Source organism: Peromyscus eremicus, chromosome 2 (genome assembly GCF_949786415.1).
Source record: "Peromyscus eremicus chromosome 2, PerEre_H2_v1, whole genome shotgun sequence".
Lineage (NCBI taxonomy): Eukaryota > Metazoa > Chordata > Mammalia > Rodentia > Cricetidae > Peromyscus > Peromyscus eremicus.
The window spans coordinates 65,529,199-65,555,446 of record NC_081417.1 but is presented as its reverse complement, the minus strand read 5'-3'; the positions used below and the strand labels follow the sequence as shown (position 1 = coordinate 65,555,446).

At 52.2% G+C, this 26,248-nt stretch overlaps 1 protein-coding gene across 1 annotated transcript in view; it reads left to right on the top strand.

Annotated features, from left to right (window-relative positions):
• Shb (SH2 domain containing adaptor protein B) overlaps window positions 1-26,248 on the top strand; it is a 120,013-nt gene that overhangs the window by 71,638 nt on the left and 22,127 nt on the right. Inside the window, exons 3-5 of the mRNA XM_059254287.1 lie at window positions 9,076-9,291; window positions 21,117-21,288; window positions 23,611-23,730. Coding sequence (XP_059110270.1) covers window positions 9,076-9,291; window positions 21,117-21,288; window positions 23,611-23,730 — 508 coding nt within the window. The remainder of the gene's footprint in view (window positions 1-9,075; window positions 9,292-21,116; window positions 21,289-23,610; window positions 23,731-26,248) is intronic.

Genomic DNA, 26,248 nt, shown 5'->3' with positions numbered 1-26,248 from the left:
CCTACCCCCACCCCCACCCCCAGGCAGTTAGTCATTAGATGATGCAGATCGATGGCCTGGGTTCCAAGGACACAGCAGAAAAGACACAGAACACATAAGAGCCCTGTGGTGAGGCTCGTGTGGGCTTGTAAATCGGGGGTGGGGTGGGGGTGGGCAGGCATGTTGGTACACAGGCTTTGTCTACTCTGGTACTTCAGGCTGGAGGGGCTCAAGAGAAGGCCCTGTCACTGGACAGACAACGAGGAAGGGGAGCGGACTGGACCTCCTCCTGGCTTCAGAATGAGCCATTTTGTCTTCCCAGGGATGAACACAAAAGAACAAGTGTAGGCTTGCTGGGTACATGGAGATTATTGTTTTGGGTCCACGCCCCTGCTTTGCAAAGCCCAGCCTCTGCTGGTTGGGTATTTCTATGCACACCTGTGAAAGAGATACCAGAAGAAGTCTTAATTAGTTTTCAGCTTCCTGGCTCTATGCAACTCTGGAAACGGAACTAGATAGGGGAGGAGGATATGGCACCTGTGTGTAGGGTCAGATTGTCTCCAGGTCCTGTCTCTGAGCTGGTCTGCCCTATCTGACACACACCCCAAAAGACTCAGACTGCTCACCTGCAGCCTCCAAGGAACATCTGAACTTTAAATGCCTGGGCAAGTGCCTCAGTTAGGAGGGAGGGTCTTTCTCTGGCAGGTGTTACACAGTTCAGATGAGGAGGGTGCTTCTGTCTATCCCTTTGATGTGGTACCCTGGCACCAGGCTGGGCTTCGGCTATGTGTCTAATTAGGAACAGCCGCCCGCCACTCACATGGAGCTCCTCACTTGGTCGAGGTGCTGGATGTGCTTTTAACACCTCCAAGGCCTGCCATGCTTCCCAGAGATTAGAACGAGACAAGTTGATGAAAGAGATGTGAGAAAGCATCTGGGAGAGGCGGGGAGAACCCTGGTCCAGGAGTACAGGTCTTCAGGCCTCTTCCCAGCTTCACTAGGCCTCAGATCCCCCGTGTGTGCACAGTGAGGATTGAACATACCGCGACTTCCCTGTGTGTGTTCCACGTCGCTCACTGCAGTAATGAGAGCCTGGCTCTAACATGGGGTGTCAGACCGCTAAAGTAGCTGCTGAATTCGGAAGTTGTGGAGTCGGAAATGGAAATGGGTTTTGAGGTTGGTGTGAAGCCTTTCTTTAAAGCTTCACCGGAGGACTCACCTGTCCAGTTGTAGCAAGCAGATCGCCGAGGCTGTGGGGGAAGGGCAGTCTCAGAGAAGAGGTCTTGTGGAGTTCCAAGGAAGCCTCAGGCAATGAGACAGCGGCACTCCTCGGGTGCTTGCTTCGCACCAGGCGTCAGTTGACATGTAGCTTCATTAGCACATGACGTCTCCTAAACTGTGCACTTGTCTCACACAGTGACAAGGAAACTGAGGCAGCTTGCCTCAGGCCAAGCAAGTGCTGAAACAAGTCCTCTGTCAGGCCAAGCAGTCTGGCAGTGGTTTTTGTCTTCCAGCCTAAGTGGTTGACCCAAGTTTTCCTCTCTCCAAGGTCTCTTGGTGGGGCAGCCTGGTCCATAGCAGCTGCATCATTCTAGTAATGCAGCCTTTCCTAACCTTACCTGGGACTCAGTCTCACCCACCTACAGCCCCAGCTTCTCAGGCATGCTGTCCCCATGGCTACGCTGCCTGGAAGAGAGGTCAGAAATGACGAGGTCTGGAAGAGGAAAGGTTTCTTAGGCTAAGAGTGACAGCAAGACTTGGGGGTGGAGGCCTCTAAGGACCCTGTCCTCACTGAGCTCTGCCATCCTGTGACTTGAGAATTGCTGCGGATTCTCAGAAAGGCCTGGGTGGAAAGGTTAGAGGTGAGAGCTGCTGCCAGCACTGCCATTTCCGGGGAGGCTGCTGCACACCTGTGCCCCTGCACCCAGCCCACCTTGCACACCTGTGCCCCTGCACCCAGCCCACCTTGCACACCTGTGCCCCTGCACCCAGCCCACCTTGCACACCTGTGCCCCTGCACCCAGCCCACCTTGTCCAGAGGCTCCAGGAAGTGTCTACTCTCAGAAGCCACTCCACCTTCTTCTTCAGCTTCATCTACGCCTGCGTGCGTGTCTGTAGACCCTCCAGTCCCCTGGGCTTGTCTCTTCTATCCTGCGCCCATTTTCTCTCCCACACCATTGTGCGTGAGCCCAGGTCTGAATTCTTCAAAGCCTTCACAGATTGTCCCAGCTAAAAGCTGCGTCCTTGTTCTTAGGTTGTAGCATAAAGTCTCACGAGGGACCTGGGCCATGCCTCTGTGTATTGGGCCTCTGGCCCTCCCTTGTTGAGGGCACCCCCTTCTCCCATAATGGGAGTCTAGGGACAAGGACTGAGTGACACAGAGGACGGGTGGGTGCTGGAGAAGGGAGGATGCCTGAGATGGGAGCTCACAAGTCAAGCTACTTAATCTTTTGAAGGGTAGGGAGAAGGCAATGAAAAGAATTACTGGGCTAGAGAGATGGCTCAGAGGTTAAGAGCACTGGCTGTTCTTCCAGAGGTCCTGAGTTCAATTCCTAGCAACCACATGGTGGCTCACAACCATCTGTAATGAGATCTGGTGCCCTCTTCTGGCCTACAGGCATACTGTATACATAATAAATAAATTTAAAAAAAAAAATAGAATTACTTTAGGCCTGGTGTGGTGGTGCGTGGTATTAATCACGGCACTTCAGAGGCAGAGGCACGTGGGTCTGTGAGATCCAGGCCTGCCAGGGCTACTTTGTCCCCCCAAACAAAAGAATTACTTTATTCTAATCTTCTAACAGACAAGTTATTTTTCACAAAGTATATTGTATTTTTTTAACTTAGATATGACTGTTTTCAATACACAGATTAAAGGCTGCCTGTATTGGAAAGAAATGTATATATCGAGAGTTTTCTGGAAATCTGTAGAGAAAAGCTGAGCAGATCTGCTCATCACCTAAGTTGACATAGCTGTTGAGGTCACACATCAAGATTAACTGTCCACTCCTGTCTGCACCCAGCTTGGCCTGTCCCAGTCCCACCTCTAACCCCCCTCTTGTCTTCCCCGTTTATCTCTATGACCTTGGCTTCTTCAGCCCTTCAGTAGCATCCAAGCAAAAAGGAAGATTTGTGCATCAGAAGTGTCTGGGTGATATAGTACAAAATGCGGTAGCTACTTTGGAAGACAGTTTGTCAGTTTTCCCCAAAAGTAAGCATACTGTCACATAGTCTAGAAATCATATTACCTAGTACTTACCCTGAGAAGTTGCACAAGACTATTTAAAACTAAATAATTGCCAAAGCCCAGAAGCAGGCAAACTATCCTTTAGTAGGAAACTGGATGAACTCTAGAACACCCAGACAGTGGAGTATTGCTGACATACTAAGAAGTGAGAGGCTGGAGTGATGACCTAGCAGCTAAGAGTGCTTGCTGCTTGTGCAGAGGACCCGAGTTCAGTTCCCAGCACCCACATCTGGTAGCTCACAACTGCCTGTAACTCCAGCTCTAGAGGACCCAGTACCCTCTTCTGACCTCCACAAGCAACTACACTCGTGTACACACACACACACACACACACACACACACACACACACACTGGCACACATGCACGCACACACAAATCCTTTTTTTTTTTTTAAGAGACAAGCTATAATTGAGCTATCAAAAGAGGGGAAGACATAAAGGAAATTAAAATGTGTTTTAGAGAAGGAAGCTGATCTGAGGACTCGGCATACTGCCTGATTCCAGCCATATGTCATTCTGGAAAAGGTAAAATTATGGAAATGGAGCCAAGTGGTGGTGGTGCATGCCTTTAATCACAGCACTCCAGAGGCAGAAGCAGGTGAATCTCTGAGTTCAAGGCCAGCCTGCTCTACAAAGTGAGGTCCAGGACAGGCTCCAAAAGCTACACAGAGAAACCCTGTATCAAACCCCCTCCCCCCCAAAAAAAAAAATTATGGAAATGGGGAAAGATAGAAGATTGGCAGAAGTTGGAGGGAAGAGCCGAGAGTAGGCAGAAAGCAGATGATGCAGTGTCTGTGGAAACGCCATGCATGCTGTGGTGATGGTAGACACATGCCATTGTACGTCTGTCTGAGTCCACAGTCCCAGTGTCCGTGGAAACACCTTGCATGCTGTGGTGATGGTAGACACATGCCATTGTACGTCTGTCTGAATCCACAGTCCCAGTGTCCGTGGAAACGCCGTGCATGCTGTGGTGATGGTAGACACACGCCATTGTGCGTCTGTCTGAGTCCACAGTCCACCACCAGGGGTGACGCTCACACTCTATGGCCTTTGCCTGGTGATGGTGTGACGTCAGTGTAGGATCATCAGCTGTAGTAAGCTGCTGTGGTGGGGTGTGTGATAATGGCTGTGTGTGATTAGGGGCACAGGATACATGGGACAGCTCTCCATCTTCTGTTCCGCTTTTTACAAACCTAGAACTGCTTTAAAACAGTTCTGTTTTTAAAGGTGGGGAGCAGAGTTGGTAAGTACAGGGCAAAGAGTAGCCTGTTTCTTGTCTGTCAGGTCCCAGATCTAACCCCCGGTCACATCCATTCCGGGAGGCTTCTGGTTTGCAGCAAGCTCAGCCTGTCCTGGTTGTCTCTCTCTTTTCCTTGACTGTCACTTATGAGCCTGGCTTTTCCAGCCCTCTGGTAAATGCTACAGGTGAATTCTTAGGGTCCTTTCCAAATCGAACATTCTCTGGTTCTGTGGAATGGAGGATGTGTTTGTTTTCCTCTCATCTACTTGAAAACCTTTCTACTCCAGAGGTCAGGAGAAATCCCCACACTGTCAATTTAATGTTTCTGCTTGCTGCCTACAAGGCATGAAATCACAGCCTGCCACCCAGTGTTGAAGGTCATTTTCCTTTAAGGAGCGGATGGTGATGTCTCCATAACTTGTGGCTTAGAACATATGGCCACCGACTCCCCATTAGATCCCCTGGGGACTGTCACCAATGGGCCTGGCTCATCAAGGGGATGTGCCATGGCCATTAGGCAGGAAACCCAGTGTCCTGCCAGGTGGCCTGGCCTGGTGGCCCTTGACTCGCTGGTGCTCTTGGCAGCCTCTCAGGAGAGGAGCTGTTCCCTGTGCTCCCGTTCCCAGGGGTGTGGGCTGATGGCTGCTTCTGAGACAGACAGCCCAGCCTGTCTGCTTAACGCATCCGTGTCTGCTCTCACGTGTTCCTGTCTTAATTACATCTTTTTCTTTCCTAGCATCTTTATTCATTATTCACAACAACTTTGAAAACTAATTACGCAGTGCTCTCTTTCCTCTCCACAGCAGCTATTCACCTCCCCGGTAGGTTTTTCAGCTCTTTATTCCTGTGTGTCTGTATTTGGGACATTACTGTCACCTCAGTTTAGATGTTATGGGTAAAATGTGCCATGTTGGTTTGGAGCAGTTCCTAAGCAGGGAACACAATTCCCTTTGCAGGTGTTCACCTTGCCAGGAATTGTTTAGGAAGTTCAGTTATACTCCGGCTCTCAACACACAAACATTTCTGTATTTTACTTTGTAGCTCCACATAATTTCATGTGCGTGTTCCCATGTAGTTACATTATCTTCCTGTTTGTCATTTTAATGACTGCTTAATATTCCATCCAGTTAACATGCCATAATTCACTTAACTATTCCCTATTGTTGAGCCCTAATGAAAATTTAAATCCATCGTGTACTACAGTGAGAAGCTGGTTTTAATGACCACAGTGGCATCCTGACAGCCTTAGCTGCCATTACAGACCCAGCTTTCTCAAGGAGCGATCAATCCTGAATGAGAGGTGTCGTGCAAGTCCCTCTGATTGAACAGCTGATCTGTTCTCAGCACGTTCTCCTTCAGGCTGGTGTTTATGTAGCTTGCCTGTTTCTTCTCAGTGCTGCTTGACACTACACTGTGGGCACGTGGCGTTTCCAGGCACTTCATCACTGGTATCTGGGATTTTAACAGTTAACGGGAATTGAGGGTCTAGAATGGTATCTGGCTATCAGTTCTTGTCCATCTACCTCCCCACATTCACTTGAAAGTCTGCAGTGGTTTCTGAAGGGAGGAGCAAGGTGCTTCCGTCAGAAGCGAATCTGTGAGCTTCTTTATGCCCTTAGAGCAGCATTTCTCAACCTGTAGGTCATGACCGCTTCGGGGGCGGATGTTGAACAACCCTTTCACAGGGGTCGCCTAAGACCGTTGGAGGACACAGGTGTTTACGATTCATAACAGTAGCCAACTTAGTTATGAAAGTAGCAGTGAAAATAATTTCATGTTTGGGGGGGTCGCCACAATGTGAAGAACTGAATTAAAGGGTCACGGCGTTAGCAAGGTTGAGAACCACTGCCTTGGAGTAAGTGGCCGTCCCACGGCCATGTGAGTGGGTGAAGAAGAGGGTGGTTTTCCCAGGTCAGCTTGATCAGCTGCATCCCAGTGTCCCCAGACTCTCGTGTCCTCCTCAGAACCAGGAGGAGATGTCACGGACCCCCACAAAGCGGTAAGTAGCCCAGATAGTTGGGTTCATGAAGGGATTTACAAAGTCAGCATGGTGCTTTACCGTTGGTGCCCCCCTATTCCGTTGGTGCCCCCCTTTACCGTTGGTGCCCCCTTTACTGTTGGTGCCCCCTTTACCGTTGGTCCCTCCCCTTTACCGTTGGTGCCCCCTTTACGTTGGTGCCCCCCTTTCCGTCGGTGCCCCCCTTTCCGTTGGTGCTCCCCTTTACCGTTGGTGCTCCCCCTTACTGTTGGTGCCCCCTTTACCGTTGGTCCCTCCCTTTACCGTCGGTGCCTTTTTCTTCTCATTTTTTCTTCCCCTCTGTGTGACAAAGGGAAGCATGGTGCTTAAAACTTAACAGTTCCCACAGAACCCATAAAAGCCACGTTTTACCAAAGTGTGGGGACATCTCTTAGGAGATATCTTCACATGGACACAACCACAGTCAGAGGGTTTTTCCCTGTTCGTTCTCTCCCTTTCTAGAGAATGAAAATTCTTATTTTCAGTAGTTTGGGCCCGCATCCCCACCAGCTGTCTAACACTGGCGGATCCCTCTTTTCCATGGAGAGAAAACTAACCTTGGCCTCCCTCTGCATGACACCACAGTGGTACCAGTCTAGTGGGCCTGTTTGTCATTCAGTCTTTGTATGTCTAGAAGCTGTTTGGGGGCAAGATAGCTATTCTGGGATATCTACAGAAACTTCCTTTTTAAAATAAATTTAACAACAAATACAATGATGCTCTGCAAGCCGGAGCCATAAAGTCGGTGTGGGACTTGGTAAAGTTTGGTGAATACTGGCATAAGAGTTAATGCAGTCCCGAAGGGCAGTGTGCAGCCATTGGCCTGTTTCATCAGAGCACAGGAGGACGGGCTCTGTTTTCTGATAAGGTGCCCTTGGCTTGTAGGGCAGAGGTCAGATCCTGCTTGGGAAGGCACCTGTCCTTCATGTGTTCCAGCGGCTGTCCTGCCAGACCTGTGGCCTCTGCCATGTCTATGCATCCAACATCTGGTTTGGAAAGTGTGTCACACACACCTTGAAACACATCCCCGCCTCCCTCACCCTATGTGGTCAGCTGTACTGCCACTTCCTCCTGGAACCTGGGACCACAGCACAAGGGGGCAGCAAGTGTCCACATCGTGAGACATTACGTAGCCTTGAAGACAAGTGGGGTTCTGCCACACACGGGCCTGCCTTGGAAACGCAGTGCCGTGCGCAGTAAGCCAGCCACAGAAGGACAGATGCCGCCTCTCCTGCAGGAAGTAGCCAGCTGGAGTGGTCAGAATGAGGGGGGTGGGATAGACTGAGGCTGGGGGAGGGGGGAGGAGGAGCCCTGTTTACTGGGTACAGAGTCAGAGTTTGAGAAGATGAGGAAGTTTAGGGATGGACGGTCGTGATGCCTGCACAAGGGTGCTTGTGCTGAATGCCATGAGCTGTCTGGGTAACAATGGCTAAAGTGGGGATGTTTTACATACATTGTTATCTACAGTGAAAAACTAAAGTTGGAGCCGAGTGTGGTGGCCCTTGCCTATACTCCAGTCACTGGGGAGGTTGGGGCAGAGGAATCATGAATTCCAGGCTAGTCTGGACCACGTAAAAGTTCCATGGGCTACATTGTGAGACCTTCAAAAAGAAAAGCAAACCAACTGTGAGCTTGTTCTTTACATGATGGAGCCTTGGCTCACCCTGGTCCTACCTCAGGGGATGCCATCCTTTTCTGCTTCTGCTTACCAGAGCCGTCAGTTCAAATGCAGGTTCTTTTCTCCTGCCCTACCCCATCCAGGCCTCCGTGCCCACCTTCCCTTACCTCAAGTGTGCCCACCTTCCCTTGCCTCAAGTCAGTGTTGTGATGATGTAAGTGTGTTAGCTCCTAGAAATAGCAGCCCCCCCCCCCCCAGAAGCCTAGACAGTGAAGTTCCTGCATAAACAGCAGGTGTTCACGATCTAGAAGCCAGTCAAGTTTCCTTGCTTGGCCAGGAAGGAAGGCCTGAGTTCAGAATCCCAGCAGCATCATGGTAACTCTGTTCTCTTTTCTGGATAAGCAGCTGAGATGTCTGTCTGCTGCCGGGGGTGACTAGTCGGTCATGCATGTCACTCTTCCCAGAAGAAGCCGCCTCCTGTTCCCACACCTTCCAAATCCCCAGCATGTTCACTTGGGCTCGATGAGCAGGCTCTGGAGTACAGAATTACAGGGAGGCATCACTCAGCTTCTCAGCACTGAAGAGTAGCCTGGCCAGGTCCTCTCCAGGAGAATCTTTGCGTGTTGAGCTGGGTGGGAACAGGAGGGTCCTTTGGCCTGATGTGGCTCTGTGGGAATGGGATTGAAAGGCTTCAGTGGTGAGACAGGGCCAGCTGTCAGCATACACAGCTGGCCCTGTCCTTGAAGACAGATAAGACAGTGATAAGCTGTTAGGTTGTCAGTTATGGTCTAGGGAAGCAGGCCCTCACCCAGAGAGCTGAGAAGACACGTTCTCAGTGCAGGGCAGCCAGGAATAGAAAGGGTCGTCTCTGCCGGCCCCACCTCTCTGGCCGGCAGCTCTGACGTCAGACCTGTTTCCTGGTTGGGGATGCACACCTGTGATGTCTCTGCTTCTTTCCTTTTTGCCTGCAGAATTCCAGAGGCAGGAGAGTGTCCGGTCCCAACACAAAGGCATCCAGTTATATGACACCCCTTATGAACCCGAAGGCCAGAACGTGGACTCAGACTCGGAAAGCACTGTGAGCCTTCGGCTACGGGAGAGCAAGCTACCCCAGGATGATGACAGGCCCGCCGATGAGTACGACCAGCCTTGGGAATGGAACCGGGTCACCATCCCCGCCCTGGCAGGTAGGAGCAATGTCCCTGCTAGGGAGGCAGTTGCTGAAGAGCGTTCAGCACTAGCTGAAGTCAACAAAACACAAGTGAGTCCAGCCTGGCTAGGCAAACACCAGTTGAGTTGGGCTGTTCTTTTTCCTGGTACCCGTTGGCCCTTCAAAGATGATCCAGGTTCCTGAGGGAAAAGAGGACAAGCCAAAGAGAAACTCCAGTCTGGCACTGCAGGGTTCCAGTCCAGTCTCCCCACCTGGTCTTTGGGTCTCATTTGGTCCTGCACAGCTTCAGGGGCTGTGCATCTGTAACTGTGGTGTGAGCCCACTCGGAGCTCAGGCTCCTCTCGGCTGGTTTCCCCACTGCAGCCCTTCTACAAAGTGGTGCAGCCACATGTCCCAAGTCAGAAACACATGCCCATGCCCTTTGATTTCAGGCCCACTCCTGAGACTGTATGCCAAAGCTGATGTCTAAAATTGAAAAGAGACAGTTTATGCTTATGAGGAATCAGGCCCCTGGGATGTCTGGCACGGGCATTGTTTAGAGGAATTTTGTGTCTCTATGTGGTGGAATATTGTACAGTCAAGAGTAAGCGAGGTTTAGAGTGAGTTTGTAACCAAGGGCAACACTTTGTGTAACATTAAAAAGTGTATACCAGATAGATGCCCAGCCACACACCCCAGTGCTCTTCCTGAAGTGCCCATCACAGCCTGCCTGGAAAGATCCTCAACTCCCAACACCTGCTCCAATAGCCGTGTCTGTGAGCACCACCCTGGCACCTAGCCATGCATCTACAGACATCCTTGCCTGCTCTCTAAGCCTGTCAGCCTCCTCACACCATCACAGAGCTGCTTCTGTAGACGCAGGGGAACCAGAGGGGGCAGGTTCCAGCAAGAGTGGGAGGAGTTGGTGCCATCCACAGGTCTTTGCAAACGCTAACTTGATTGGAAGGGCAGCTCTCCCAGACACCGTCTGCCCAAGCATGAGTCAACACCACAGGCAGGTGTTAGGATCCTCAGAGGGACCGTGAGGGCTGTTGTTGCTTGTGATGCTCTCGTCTCTTCTGACACCTCACTCTTGGTGGTCTCTGACCAGCTGTGTTGGCATTGCCTATGAGCTGCTCAGAAATCTAGCATCTTGGGCCAGTGGGATGGCTCAGTGAATAAAGGTGCTTGCCACCAAGCGCATTGACCACGGTTCAATCCCTGGGACCCACATAATGGAAAACGAGAATTTTTGCAAGTTGTCCTCTGATCTCCCCATACATGCCTTGGTGCATGCACATGTATGAACGAACACACACACACACACACACACACACACACACGGTAGGCTTCATTGTCTTGGGCCTTATGTACCATGCATACACAGTTGGAGTATGTTCTTCCTGATCCTAGGTGATCTGTGTTAAAGTACGAGTGAGATACACTTAACACAGAAGAGGACATCTCTCAGAAGGCTGTCTGTCTGGAACCTGCCCACTCATGCTTGGAGTCAGTTTTAAATAGAGCTGGTTGGCAGTAAGTTTCAGGACTCGCAATATCCGTTCTGCTCTTGGTTTGGGTCACTGATTTATTATCTCTGGTGTCACCGTCACTCAAATTCCTGCCCTGCCTTCCCTCATCAAGTCTCTTGGCTTTCCATGCCCTACTCCAGAGCAGATGCTGGCTGTGCTTGTCCCAGACAGCTCTGGGCTTCTACTTATTTCCTGGGATGAAGGAGGAGGTGGATTCATCACTCCTGGGCTGGAACACCAGCCTCCAGTCTGTTTCCTCTATTCAGGCAGCAGCAGGTAGAGGCCAGTAGGCCGCCTCTCAGGTAATGATGATGCTTTGCGGCAACTTGATTGGATTGCTGAGTGTCGTCATGGTCCCATTTCCCACCCCTGAAATGTGGCTGCTTGGAATGATGGACACAGTTTCCTACTGAGGGGCTGTTACATGTTGTATGAGTGTGCATGCACATGGGGAGTGCATGTGCAGGTATTCATGTGCAAGTGTATGCACTCATGCTTCAGGGAGTTCCTGGAGTGTTCAGGGACTGGCAGTGCTTCTAGGTCCTGCCTTACTGTGATGCCTTCTAGAAACAACCCCAGTTGTTTTCAGGTCTGGAGCTTGTTAGGGAGCAGCTGTGTGAGATGAAGTTTGCTGAGCACAGCTGTCCCTTCCTCTCTTCACTGCTCTGTTTTTGTAACTATGTGCTCAGCCTGGCTGGAGAAACCTGAGTGGGGACGCTTTTCCATACTTTCAAATTCCCGAAAGGCATAGAACTGGGCCCTTGGAGGGGAAGACTAGGATCCAGGGAGTGGTAGGCATTTTGGAGGAACTTGACTGTGTAGATGTATTTTCCAGCCTCAGAGGCTGCTGTAGCAGCTGCATTGAGGAAGGTGGGTGGCAGAGAGTCACGCTGCAGCAGCAGTGTGGACTGTAGGCAGTTCTGGGCACATGCCCATTCCCCTGGCACCCCAGCATGCCAATGAGAGTGGGGGGGAGACTGCAGGTCTCAGTCTGTAGAACAGAGGTGCTTATAGCCTGCAGGATGCTGCCCTGCTCTGAGCTGGTGACAGGAGGGCCCTTTCAGCCAAGACCCAGCATGCTGTGTGTGTGTGTGTGTGTGTGTGTGTGTGTGTGTGTGTGTGTGTGAGAGAGAGAGAGAGAGAGAGAGAGAGACAGAGACAGAGACAGAGACAGGCAGGCAGAGATGGATCCTCTTGTCCATGTCTCACTGGGAACTTTAGCCACAGGAAGATTCCATGGTCACCCTGCCTCTGTGAAGAGGGTATTGTGAGAGGGTGAGGTGGCCCTAGCTGCCTGGAGTGACGGTCTTCCCTTCACTCAGAATTCTGCAGTGCGTATTTTGTTAAGGACAAAGACTTGGGGAGTGAGATGAGAAATCTCACCAGTTCTTTAGCGAGCCCTTGGTACTCGTTCTTTTCGAGCGGTGTGAGGTGGGGAAGGTTGTGGTATAAGTGGTATGAGGTGTGACAGCTTGCAAGTCTAACAGGCTCTGCACAGAACTTGGCCTGTGGCTAGGACCGAGGATTGGGGATGAGGAAGCGCTCAGCTTGGATGGCAGACACCTGCTGCTATCAGGCTTCTGAAGGGATTGTACCTGTTCTGGGGATTTTGACTGCCTCACTGGTAGAGGATCCCAACAGCCCTGCTGAAGCCTTGGTGGACTTGCTTCCCATCTGGAAAGTGGGGGCTCACAGCAGTATCAACTCCGCACCTTCTGTATGCATTGTCTCATTGTGTCCTTGTGACCGCCCTCTGCATGGGAACAGAGGGCCCTGCCTGGTCAGCAGCAAAGCTAGTCTAACTGCTGAGCCTCCCCTGTGCCACATGAGTTATGTTTGGGGACCTGTACCTGCTGCAGCTCCAGCCTCACATGCCAGCATGAGGTTCTAGGACAGCTCCAGCTGGGATTCCACCTTCTAACACAAGGAGGACCCCTCATACTGTACAGTCCTACTCCCTCTGTCATGGAGAAACTGAGGCAGAGGGGAAGAGAACCATAAATGACCTTGTGGCAGAGTCAGTCAGGCCATCTGTGGGTGTGGAGGTCTGCAGGCGGGTCTGAGAATAATCAAAGCACTTGAGTGTGGTGTAGAGCCTGAGAAGGCTCTGCGGGGCCTGCGGGAGACACTCACGTCATTGGTGACTCACTATCTCAAGATTGTCTCCCTTCAGGGTACTTTCAGACAGTGTCCTGGGCTCCGCCAAAGGCAGAGATGGAGAACAGACACATGACTCGGATGGGCATATCACTCAGCAGTTACTTGGGGCCCTTGTCTGTGCCCCATACCGGCTCCTTGGCATGTTGATCTGCCTTTGAAAGTTTAGGACAGTGTGTCTCGTCTCTTAAGACCAAGGGCAGGAATCAGACAGTCCCATGTTTGCTTGCCAGCTCAGCCATGCATCAGCTTAGACCTCAGGCAGACCGCTCATCTCAGCGTCCCTGACCCTCAGTTTTCCCATCTAAAGAGAGCTAACGGTCCTGAGTTCAGTTCCCAGAAACCACGTGGTGGCTTACCGTCATCTATATATAATACAATCTGATGCCTTCTTCTGGCGTGCAGGCATGCATGCAGACAGAACACTGTATGCATAATAAGTAAATAATCTTTAAAAAGAAAAGCCATTATGAGCCCTAAAGGGTTGTGCCTGTGAGGTTTATTACTGGAGTTCAGGATGGCTTGCTAAATTAAATAAAGCTTAATATAAAAACAGCGCTGCATGAAGAGGCCTCATTTACACCCTCGTTTCTAGTTATGCCTGGCAATGGGAAGCAGGGACAGGTGTCCTGGAGAGCAGTTCTGCAGTGGGGACCCTCCACTCGAGTGTCACCTGCCAGTATGCAGCCTCACTCCTTGTTCATCCCTCCTGAGGCTCAGGCCGGCATCCAGGTGAGAGCGAGAGGGTCCTCTGCCCTTCCCTGTTCTAGACATGACGTGCTTGGCCTTCCTAGGACAGGCATTTTGAACTGGAGTTGTGAGTAAGGCACTGCGGAGTGTCACAGCACCAGGAGCCACCCGAGTCCTGACCAAGTGTGGCAAGATGGGAGAACTCAAGTTCTCAGGGGGACCCCACGTGGAGAACCTCCAGTTTACTGATTGCATCCTGTGCTTAGGTGTGGGGCTGAGGGAGCCTGGGAGGGGGTATCACAGCTCTTCTCAGGCGACATCAGTGTCAGCCCTTCTAGGGAGCCTCCCCTAACATGACGGTCCCTTGTCACCCTCCCGGATTGGGCTGGGCCTCCTGTCACATTCCAGGGATGGTCTGTTCTGGAACGCCAGATACACACTTGTCACTCTGATCTCATGGGTGCTGGTGCTGTGCCAGCCCCGTAGGTGGCCTCTCTGAAGTTCTGACAACTTCTCAACATTCTGAAGGGCAGCCGAAAGGACTGAGGGGAGAGAGTGACGTTTTAGGTATGGCTGTTTCCTGAACAGGTGTGAGTCATCTGAGCCAGCTCAGTTGGCTGATGTAAAGGACCTGGGTATGGTAAATGGAGGAGGAGGAGGGGGAATGGACAGGAAGCTAGCTTTTATTGAGCAGCAATTACAAACCTGGTTTAAATTAACCCGATAAAGCTCTGCCAGGTAGGTGTTGTGTCACGGGGACAACGTAAGTGACAGCCCTAAAGCTCAGAATAAGTGGCTCACTGGCGTCACATAGCAGTGAACTGGGTCCATCTGAAGGAAGAGTGCTGTCCACACCGCTGTCACATTGGCTTCATCCGGAAAAGGCGTGCCGCCTCGGGGGCTCAGAGTGAACAGCCCAGAGTCTGCAGAGTCCCACAGGGAGTCTCAGACCTGGTCACAGGCCGCCACACAACAGGCATCCCTCAGTCCTAGAACGCCTCCAGTCTCCTTCATGGCCTCCCAGAATGCCTTGGGCCTGTGAGGAAATTAACAATCGTGTTTGTACGGAGAGCTTTTTGCTGTGTAATGAGTAACAGCCGAAATTAATGTTTAACATGCGCGTGAACAGCAGGTCTACCGAGGGCAGTGGGGGGTGGGGGGGGTTCAGTGAGAGCTATGGGATCGCTCACTTCGTTGGCTAAATGTTACTGAGGGACAGGTTTCTCTGGTTGGTTTTTCTACCTGACACATTAATGAGTTCATTTAGTAATCTTAAAAAAAAAATGAAAACAAAAGCATCAGCATGTCGTAGCTTTGAGTCCTCTCTTAATTGTGCTGATGGAAATGTTCCTACAGATACCTTTTTTCCTGTGTGGAATTCAGGGAGTAGCCTTGCCCTTCTGCTTGGCAGGTCAGAGATCACCCTGGGGATGGAGACTGTAAGCTGCGTGAGGTCAAAGCCCTGCCCGGTGCACAGCTGCCCCCCCCCCCCCCCCCAGCTCCGTGCCTGGTGCACACTGAGTGCTGCGTCAGGCCTGGCCACACAAGTCCCCGACGCTCTCCCAGGCTAGGCTCTGCGGGTGGCTGTGTGCCTGCAGGGACTTAGAGTCCTTGTCCTTCTTGTGTGCCGGACACCTGTGTCTTAGCCACGTGAGGCCAGTCTTCAGAGGAGGACACTTGTGTGTGGCTGCTAACCTGACCTCCTCCCTTCCTGCCTGTGACTGAATTCCTTCTGAGAAACTGAAAGTGTGTCCTTCCTGTCTGGGGAGGAAGCCGCTGCTGGCAGCCTTGTGAGAGCTGTGTTCATGGCCGCGGGCGGGCTTATCTTTGCTCACTCTCACTGCCTCATTGTCTACAGTGGGCGGTGGCATAAACATGCACAGTGGGGCTGGAGCTTGGGCTTGTGGACTGACTTCCGCGAGTACCCAGCCTGTGCTTGCAGAAGGAGGAATAATCATTTTCCCCGGGCTCTAGGAGTCTTGTGGTGTCTGCAGGTGAAAAGGTTACGAATCACACAGGTCCTTAGCCTTGAGCGATTCCTAGTAACAGGTGACAGGTGAACCCAGCCCCGAGCTCAGGAAGGAATGGGTGCTGGGGCCACGGTGTGCATTTAAAGCTCCCATTTGCTCTCAGTGACAGGCTGTCTGTCTCCTCCTCTGTAGGAGGAGAGTGACACGAGACACTAAGGTTGGGGTTCTTGAGTGCTCGGCAGGTGGTGGATATTGTTATCCCTGACGTCACTACTGTGGACTCTGGAGACCTGTCCTTGTACCATAAGGAGATTGTGCTGAACTTGCTAAGACTAAGATGGAGGAGACCTTGCTTCAAGTCCACGGTCAGGGCTAGTTAACTGGAGGAGCCGGTCCCATTTCTAGCCCCATGTTTCTCATCTGTGGAATGAATTGTGGTGGACAAGAAGGCGGCTCTCAGCTGAGGAGGCCTCGTGCTTCGTGGGTCCAATCCGTAGGTCTTCTGCAGCCAGCACTCAGCTCTGGGGTTCATGTTTGCTTTGGGGGAACAGTCACAAATCAGAGGACAGAGGTGAGTCCCTTTTGCCATCCTGTGTCTACCTTCCCAGGCCCGGCACAGCTGTGTGATGGTGTTCTGGAACCTCTGAACCTTTCAGAGTCACCAGCCCTGACTCTTGACATCTGACTTCACACAACCAGTGAGGGTGGCAGTAGTGAGTGCCCCAGGGCCTATATGCGTGTCCTCAAGGTGAACTCTTCCTGATCCTGGAAATGCAAACCTTTGTGAGGCTACCCTCCTTATATAGCCCTCCTAGAGGGAGGGCTTGAGGGTGACCAGGCTCACTCTGCATGGGAGGGTAGAAGGGGCCTTTTCTCTGGCTCTCCACCTTATTATCTGTGAAGTGGGAAATCTCAGGTATCTGGCTGTGTGTTGATAGGGGTCAGTGACATAATGTAGTGTGCAGGTTTGGAACACTGGCAGCAGAGGCCTGCTGTCACAGAAGCAAAGTTTTAGTTATGCACATGTGTTGATTCAGTGCATTGTGCGAATGTTCATAGCCCTGGGGTAGGTAGCCCACCCCACCTGCGAAACCAGGATGCAGTCTCCCCTCCTCACCTGCCCAACGGCCACCTGGCTCTCGGTGCCATTCAGAGCACTGCATGGAAGAGGCGCTGGGCACCTTGACTCCCCTCTGTCTCTTTCAGAGTAGTAGACCTCAGTTACAAGCACAGGCCCAGAACAGCCCCAGCTCCTCCTGCGCCTCCTGAGAGGCCGAGAGGCCTGTGGCAGCCGGACTCCTGCACACTGTCTCCTTCCTCTTCGGCTTCGCTGTCTCTGCTATAGTGACTCAGCCCTGTGCTGGAGAACGGAGAGCCAGAGGCTGCAGGCTGGCTAGCAGGGCAGTGCCAACACCGCCGCCGGGTAACACTAGGTTGGAGGAGGCCCCAAGGCTGCCCAGCAGAGAGCTCAAGGGCTGAGGCCCAGCCAGCAGCCTGGCATGGCAGCCTGCCTCATTAGCTGGGCCAAGTTCTGCAGGCCACACAGGCCTTGTTTGTAAAAACGTGGGCACAGTAGTTCCAATCTCACAGACTCTGTGTGGTTAGAGGAAAATGTGTTCCTCTCTTCTGTAGAAACACTAAACAGAGGAATGAAACTGCAAGAGGGTCCTAAGCTAACTTGGCTGAGACTGGCAAGGTGGTTTGGTGGTTAGTGGCACTGCCTCCGAGCCTGAGGTCCCCAGAACCTGTTAGTACAGAGCTAGCCGAGAAGGTCCAGCCTGAAGGGGTGCACGGAGGTCTGAGAGCTCTGCAGAGCTAGGCTGAGACTCACTGAGTGAGTACCGATCGTCGCCTATACAGCAGACCCTGTTCTGGGAACTGGGGAGTTTTCGGGAAAGACTACAGAGTAAGGTGGCCTGTCTTCTTGGAACGCCTTGAGATTTCTGAAGAAGTCAGTTCTGATACAAGTTACTTTATCTTTGTGAGTATATGAACACACACCCCTTGTGAGTGTGACCGTGGAAAGGGATCTGCCACCGATGGAGGACCTGCCTGAACCATTTCCACAGCCCTTCCCTCCTTAGTAGGTTGTTATCAGCCCTGGTTAGCAGATGAAGCAACTGAGCCCAGAGAAGTTTAAAAATACTCCCAGCGGCATGATGAGTAATGGCGCCGGAGGATGAAAGGCAGGTGTCCCTGACTCAAGTTGGGATGCAGGGCTGCTGCTGTTCTCCTAGTCTGAGACTTTAGTCTGCGGGCCAGTCCCTGGAGCCAGCTGCGTGGTTCTGTGGAGATGGCTCCATTCTTTCCTGTAATAGGCAGATGCTGGGATAGCTGTGTGGACAGAGCACTTCAGGGTTAAGGAGGCTCAAGGAATCCTACCCAGGGGCCTAGGGCAAAGCTCCTCCCGGAGGTAAAACCTTCAGGCTGCACTTCGTGGAATAGCTAGGATTTTTGCAGCATAACGAAGGAAGACATTTCAAGGCTAGACTGAGACAAAGCAAAGGCCCAAAGGCAGGTGGCAGGTGATGTTAGGGACCAGCCAGCCCGTGACTAGAGCACGAGGTAAAGGAGGAGGTCAGGCAGCCTCCGTCTTACCAAGGACCTCGAGGACTAGGTAGGGTGAGAAGTTTTTGCCTTTATACCCAGGCCGCTGGGGTGCCAGTCAAGGGCTCTGCTGTGGGGGCTGCCATCTGCTCTGAACAGTGGACAGGAAGGAGATGACACGGAGGGAACATACAGGTTTTATGTGAGCACCATCGTCTCCTCCCCCCTTCATTTTCTTACAGTGTTGGGGTGGAACCCATAGCCTCGTGTATGCCAGTCAAGGACCCCCCCAAGCCGCAAGAGCTCATGCTTTTCCTAAGGTCCTCTCTAGGCTGGGCTGTAGAGTAAGTTGAGCTGACAAGAGACCGGAGAGGGCTGAAGGAAAACCTTCCCAGGTGCTGCTCCATAGACCTCTAGAGAGCTGGGAAGAGTGACTAGACGGCCCTGGAGCACAGACACACTGCCAAGGTCTAGAACCATGGGGAGAGGCCAGCTCTCCTAGGACGTTGTGGGCAGCATTCATGCCAGTCCTGGGAAGCCTGGAGATGCCACTGAGGTGGAGCAGCTGGCCAATGAGGGAGACCACAGCTTCCGCCCACCTAGATCCTGGCTGTTCTTGGGGTAAGTCTGGCCCTGCTGCTGTGCTCCAGGCCCTGCAGGACTTGTTTATACTTCCATGCCTGCGCCATGGCAGGAGTGTTGGGGGGGTACCATCTTCTGCCAGTAGAAGGGACCAGACTTGAGTACACATGCGTACCAGGTTTCTAATGCAGAGAGAAGGGACCCCACCAGCCTTGAGACAGTCCAGAAAGCCTGGTGAAATACGTGGGGGCTCGGCAGCAGTGAGCCCCGTTCCCCGGCCACACCTCTCGGGTAGACATCTGGGGCCAAGCTAAGGTGCTGACTGGCTGACCCTGAAGACACTGGGCCGGGTCACCTTCCTCCCACCACCAGGGCTGGTCTCCATCCTGGGAACTGGAGTCAGATGTTCAGTGCCTCATTCTACACAACCCTGAGTGGCTGCCCCCCCCCCCCAAGGATTCCAGCTCACACTTTAATTGCCTATCGGTGGGACTCATTAAGTTCTGTCATTGAACAACTCACGGGGGCAGCATATTTTCCTCTAAATGCAGATATTCTTTTGAGGAATTGCATCTTTATCTCTTGCAGAAAAATCACTAAATTAAAAGAATTGCCATTTACAATTGCAGATTAAAGAGAAACTTAATTAGAAGGGATGGAGGCAGTTGTATTTGGAGCTTTTGTTCTGGCCCCCTCCCCCTTGGCTGTCGAATCGCTGCACTTGGAGTTTGTGTATTTGTGTTTCAGGTGAAATGATTTGCCTAATTAAGCTTGTCATTCATCACCACCTGTTCCTACTAAAATATATGGCTGCAGTATTAAGCATGCCAAAGGATGTATAAATTAATTCAGCGGGGAATTACAGCGTTGACTAGGACATTCTTAGATTTTATCCAATTTATCTGGTAGGAAAACCGATACTTTTTCCCCGATAAAGCAAAACATCAGCTCATTAAATCTTTCATTTAGTCATGCACTGAGCACCTGTTACCTTGCAGGTACTGTATGAGGTGGGGGACAAGTGGTACCTATGCTACAGCCCATCCTTAGTGGCTCTCGGGAGCCGGGCAGGGAGACTGGTAATCTGGTTGCTATGGCTGAGGGAGTTCTGAGGTTTCCGGAGAGAAGTAGCTTCTGAAGGGTGATGGAGTTGGTGAAACCTGAACCTGAGCGGCAGCTAGATGTCAGAAGGCTTTATCGCCTGTGCATAAGAGCTTGAGTTCCAGGGCTGGAGAGATGCTCAGTGTTTGAGAACACTTGGCTGCCCTTCTAGAGGACTGAAGTTGAGTTCTAGCCCTATACTGGGCAGCTTACAGCTGCTTATAACTCCAGCTTGCTTCTGTCTTCCATAGGCGCGTGCGCGCGCACAGACACACACACACACACACACACACACACACACACACACACACGTGTCTTTTTTTCTCTTTAAAGAGCTTGGGTTCTTCTATAGCCTTGGTACGTGGTCTGCATGGGGGACCTGCCTTACCATGCAGCATTCTGCTTGCTGGGCCTTCCTTCACTTTTGTCTGTCCATGCACAGTATCTAAATGAAGAGGAACACACTCAGGAAGCAGTGCAACCCCACATGGAGCTCAATAGGGTTTGCCAAAGAAGAAGGGGTCAGATGTGACCAGAGTGGCCCTGGGTAGGAGGGGAGGAGTCACCTGAAGGCAGAGTTTGCCCCCATGAGGAGCTTTGCCCACCTCTGCCCCAACCATTTAGAGGACAGAAGACCTGTAGGAGTGCTGTGAGCCTTGCTAAAAAAATTCAGGGAGACACACCAGCCCCTGAAATACGTAGCCCGACTTTCGGATTCTATATGTCCTGTATTGGGAAGCTGTCTTACCCCGTGTTATGCTATAACTGAATGCTTGAGTCTAGGTAATTTATAAAGACAAGTAGGCTGTTTGAGATTATGGTTCTGGATGTTGGCAACTCCAGGGCCTGATGCAGGCAGAGGAAGGATGACCTGGCAGTTGTGGAATGGAAAAACAGGGTGTTCTGGGGCATTCCTCTTGCTCGTGGTAGCTGATCCAGTTTAAGAACTCAGCATTTGGGGTTGGGGATTTAGCTCAGTGGTAGAGTGCTTGCCTAGCAAGCTCAAGGCCCTGGGTTCGATCCTCAGCTCCAAAAAATAAAAAAAAAGAACTCAGCATTCATTCCTGAGGTGCCCACATTTCAAATACTTCTTTTAAGGTCCTGCTATCCAACATTGACTCATAGGAACTAGTGGGGATACATTTAAGCCATAGCAAAACCCAGCATTTTTTGAGCCTTTCTTGCTCTTGGAAAGTGTCAAGTGCCAAGCAGACTGTCGCCCCACTGTGTGCTGCCTGGGCCCCAGGTGACGGTACATCCATCTCTCCTCTCCATTCGCACAGCCCAGTTCAACGGCAGTGAGAAGCGGCAGTCTTCACCATCACCTTCTCGGGACCGACGGCGCCAGCTCCGTGCTCCTGGAGGAGGTTTCAAGCCCATCAAACACGGGAGCCCCGAGTTCTGTGGGATCCTGGGAGAGAGAGTGGACCCCACTATCCCACTGGAGAAACAAATGTAAGTTCACTGGTGCTTCCTCTAGATGCTGTGCCCTCCTCCACGTCTTTATTGTAAGAACACAGTTGATCACTGGCCCTTGTGACAGAGGCTCTGGAGAGGTCAAAGCTGACTCCTGGCCAGGCCTGGTCTCGTCACACCATGTTGCCACCCTGACGCTCAGTGGCTGGCAGGAGGGATTGCAAACTCTGAGCTGTCTCTTTTCTTCGTTCTTCATCCTAGTTGCTAAGTGTGAACTAAACCCACCCCTCAGTGTAAACTAGATTTCTTCTTTAGCTGTTAGGTCGCTTTTCTGCTACATCTGCTCACTGTTCGTCAGCTCGGGCCTTTGCACTCTCGGTTTGGTTCCCCAGTCCCTTTCTCCAGAGATTTCTGGCTTTTTGTTCCAGTTTGAGGTCCACCCATGCTGTCCTGCTCCTCTTCCGAGCACTGTGCCAGAACTGGCCCTTTCACTGACCTTCCTCTTGACCTTGATGACACCTTCCTGCTCTGCCAGGTGCATTCATGCCAAAGAAACCTACCTCCCACCACAGCAGTCACACCTCATCACGGCTCTTGCATTCCTGTGGAACACTTGGGCTGTGGAGACTGACTTCTGTATGCCTTCATTACCCTCCCTCTCCAAGTCAGCTCCGTGAGATCCAGGGTATAGTGAGGAAATACTGAAGAAACCCGTTGCTACTGCATGGGATGAATGGCTGTGGCTGAGTCTCCCTGACCCCTTGAGTCTGACCTGGCTGGCCATCTCCACAGGCTCCAGAGTGTCCCCAGGTGATCTCTTGCTCAGGCCCAACAACAGTAGGCCGGACCGCCCAAGACAGCCTGTGGTCTACAGCCTCCTCCTGGCAGGCTGCCTGCTGGCCTCTGGCTACTGATCCTTTGCCCCTCTTTTTGGTCCTCTACTCCTGGCCCCTCCTGTCTTTCAACATAAAGTAGCCAGGACAGGACCTGACAGCTTATCCTCTTTGCCACCAGGGACTACCCTTAACGAGGCCCCTGGGAGGCCCTTCTCTGTCTTTCTTCCAGTCCCTGTGCTCAGGGAGGGCAGACAGAGGGCAGCAATCCCCTAGGGATCCTTTCCTGCCTTCCCTGAGGACCGCTCAGTTTCAACTGGCTGGAAATTGTGGTTCTGATAAAGTGCCTTTGTCAGCTTGCTGGAGGTGTATCACTCAGGCCACCTCTCCTGAGCCTGGTCTCACCAGGTCTGTGACTGCTTATTTGGGAAGCCAACTTGGTTTTTGTTTGCCTGTTTCTCCTCATGACTGCCTTGGGCCCTGGCATCCCTGGAAACTTTCTCATTATGGCAGCCTAAACATCCCCAACCTGTGGCTCTGTGTTGTCTCTCTGTCTCTCTGTCTGTCTGTCTCCCCCACCCCCTGGCATCCTGCTACATAGTCATCTCTCTGCCGCCGCCGCAGTGTTCCTTTCATGGACCCAGCGTAGACACAGAGGAGGTTTGGGGATTCCCTCCTCCCTGTCAGTGAAGGCCTTTGCTGTCCCATTGAGATTTTGTCTCCAGCTCTCCCAGTCACAGAAACATGGTTTTTATCTCATCCTGTGGCCAGGTGGGTCCATACGCCCCCTGCACCACATGTACCCCTCCTTCTCTGGCTCACGTAGGATTCTCATTGGCCCAGCTAGTGCCAGAACCATTCTGCAGGATCCAGCCAGTCTCTTTCGGGTTAGTGAGCTGCCCTCTACTTTGCCCACATAAGGCTTCCTGTCGGCATGTTCTAGGAATATTTCATTGAAAGAAGTGCCCTGGCTCACCTCAGGACCCGCTGGACCACACTGCCTGCTCCTGTTCTCATCGCTCCTACCCTGTTCTCTCTCTCTGGCGGCTCCAGCCGATGGCTCTTTCCACCCCCTTCCCAGACTAGCCTTGTGCCCTCACTAGACTGCCACAGCGGGCTCTTTCTAGCAGCCGTTCTTCCTGGCATCCTTTCTCACCTCCTGAGGTCTGCACTGATCCGTCCCTCTCGCCACCCTGGTCACCCTGCCTAAAATAACCCAGCCATGTGACCCAGCCTCACTTTCAATCTCCTCAGCACCTGTCGCCACAGGAAAATTTGACGACCTCAGAGTACCTGCCGTTGGACTGCCTGTGTGGAATGTGAGCCCTCCCTGGGAAGGGACCCAGGGCTTTGTTCACTCTTCTCCTCAGAATCTGACATGTGGCAGACACTGGCAGAGCAGCTGTTGGACTTCCTCACGGGAGGCTGGAGCCAGCAGCTGCCCTCTGAGGGCACTGAGCCTCCTTGGAGGTCACTCTGGGGACCCCGTCCCCACCCGGTTCTGACTCCCCTCTCGCCCTCTCCCCAGATGGTATCATGGAGCCATCAGCAGAGGTGATGCCGAGAACCTGCTGCGACTCTGTAAGGAGTGTAGCTACCTTGTCCGGAACAGCCAGACCAGCAAGCACGACTACTCCCTCTCCCTGAAGTGAGTACTGTGCGCCCTCCGCCTGCCCCGGCACCGTGGAGTGGGCCTGCCCCTGCACCGGCACCGTGGAGTGGGCCTGCATGGGTCTAGTAAAGAACGGGTACACTCAGTTTCCCCAAGACACTTGTCCACACATCTTTTCCAGCCTTGGGTTTAATTTAGTTCCATTCTGGGGACCCAGAGAAGCTGTGGTGGATGCCGCTGCTGCTTCCCAGGGAGGAAAGGCTTCTCCTCGGAAGGATGGCCACTAGCTAGGAATAGCTCTCGTGTGCGGTGAGCTCAGACCTGTACTTGCCTATCTTTATCTCCATACTAGTTCTTTGATGAAGAATATGGCTCTCTGTAGACTGGGAAACTGAGGCTCACAGAGAGCAGGTGACTGATGAGCATCTCTCTGACCCTCCATGGTGCTGGGTAGCTACTGTGAGAACCCTTTCCGGTTGTCCAGGTTGTCTTCTGGGCAGATCTGCTTTTCATACGCTGCACAAATGGGAGGGAATGCGGTGAGCCAGGCGAACCCCACTGGGGTTATCGCCTGTGGCTGCTTTGCAGATGGCCAGGTCTCTGACCCATGAGCTATAGAAATGAACAGGGTTAGAAAAGAGGTTATTGAATTTTCTTTTGCTTCCAAATGAATGTTCCATTGTCCAATGATACTGCCAGGCAGGACCCAAGAGAAGATCTTGAATCCATTTTATAGATAGGAAAATTGAGGCTCAGAGGAAGAGAAATTCTCTAAGGGCACAGAATTGGTGACAAAATGGGGTGTGAACCAGGTCCTGCGTCCAGACATACTGGGTACCTTGTCTCCTCTCTGCCCTAGGTCATGGCCAGAGGCTCACGATAGAGAGTGGACTTGGTGGTACTTCTCTCAGGAAAGCTTGCGCCCATGCTGGCAGGGTGGACCCATGCTGGCAGGGTGCACCCATGCTGGCAGGGTGGACCCATGCCTGTCATGTGGCCGGCCTTCTCCGCAGAGTCCCAGACAGCCTGCTGCTATCAAGGGCACTGGGGCTGCTGACCTGTTGCTCCTTTTTCTCTCCATTGTCTGGGCACTATGGAGAGGCCTCTGCAAAAGACCTGCTTGGGTGCTCCGGAGGAGGAACAGAAGCCCTGTGTGCCAGGGCCAGGGCAGACAAAGTATCAGCCTTCACATTTGGTGCATGGAGATATGTCTACCCCTAAACCAAGCAGTGTGTTGAGTGCTATGACCCTGTGGGATTCAGGACAGCTCTGCCTAGGAAAACAGTCTACTGAGAACCTGTGATAGTTTTAAGTGTTTGAGTCTGCAGGCAGTTGCTAAAGAAGTTACCCCAGTGAATCTAGCATCATCCATGTTTCCACCCCCTTGAGCAGTGTCTCCCTGTCACCCAATATGCATAGAAACCAAGTCACAGTTGGTTCTAGAGGCCAAAGGCTTGGCTCCTTTATCCTTGCCCTGTGTTATTCTTTGGATTGGGGCCCTCTCGGGGTTGGGGAGTTGTACCTTGGTTCTGCTTTTATGGCGATAGGCTTGTCATTCAGGCGGTCTGGGTGCTGTGGGAGCCAGTGGGAGCCCACCTCTCTCCTTGACTGTGGCCATCACGATTCTGAGCCTCCCAGTCCTCATCTGCGCGCTGGGATAATGACCTGTTCCTAAGCAACAAGCGTCTAGTCCAGTCAGCATCACCCATGTGACCTAGAGTAGTTCCCAGCCTGTCCCTGCTTCCTGCCTTAAAGATGGCTTGTAGGCCGGGCGGTGGTGGCGCACGCCTTTAATCCCAGCACTTGGGAGGCAGAGCCAGGTGGATCTCTGTGAGTTCGAGACCAGCCTGGGCTACCAAGTGAGTTCCAGGAAAAGGCGCAAAGCTACACAGAGAAACCCTGTCTCGAAAAACCAAAAAAAAAAAAAAAAAGATGGCTTGTAGTCCAGTTAAGAAACCTGTGGTTGGACTGTGGTGACACACACCTGTAATCCTAGCACATGTGACGCAGAAGCAGGTGGATCTCTGTGAGTTCGAGGCCAGCCTGGTCTACTAGCAGGTTGTAGGCCAGCTGGGATTATGTCATGAGACTTTGTGGTCTAAGATTGTAGAAGGTATCCTGTCCTGCCTCTCACTGCTTGGCAAGTCCCTTCCCTTTTATGTCACATCATCAGCATGTGACCAGCAGAAGTCAGACTTTGACAGTCACTGTAGACACCACTGTGTCTGGCTCTCCGTGTGTCCTTGTCTGGATTCAGCCCTACTTTTTGCTTGATGTGCATTCTCTGGCTAAATCAGCTGCACTTCCCCAGCCTGGGGTCTCTTTTGTTGGACCTGTCCTGTCTGGTCTAGCCACCAGGACTGCTGTGGAGCGACCACTCTTCCAGCACAAGGAGCTGGAGCTGGAGGGTTGGCTCTATCTAGAACCGATAGAGTACCACGCTGAGGGTCAGAGGGCTGTGCCCAGCTGGGCAGTCTTTCCTTGAGGAAAGGCGAACTGGGGAGAGGTGCTTCCAGAACAGCCCTGGTGCTGTGGGTACCAGCTGCTTTGGACA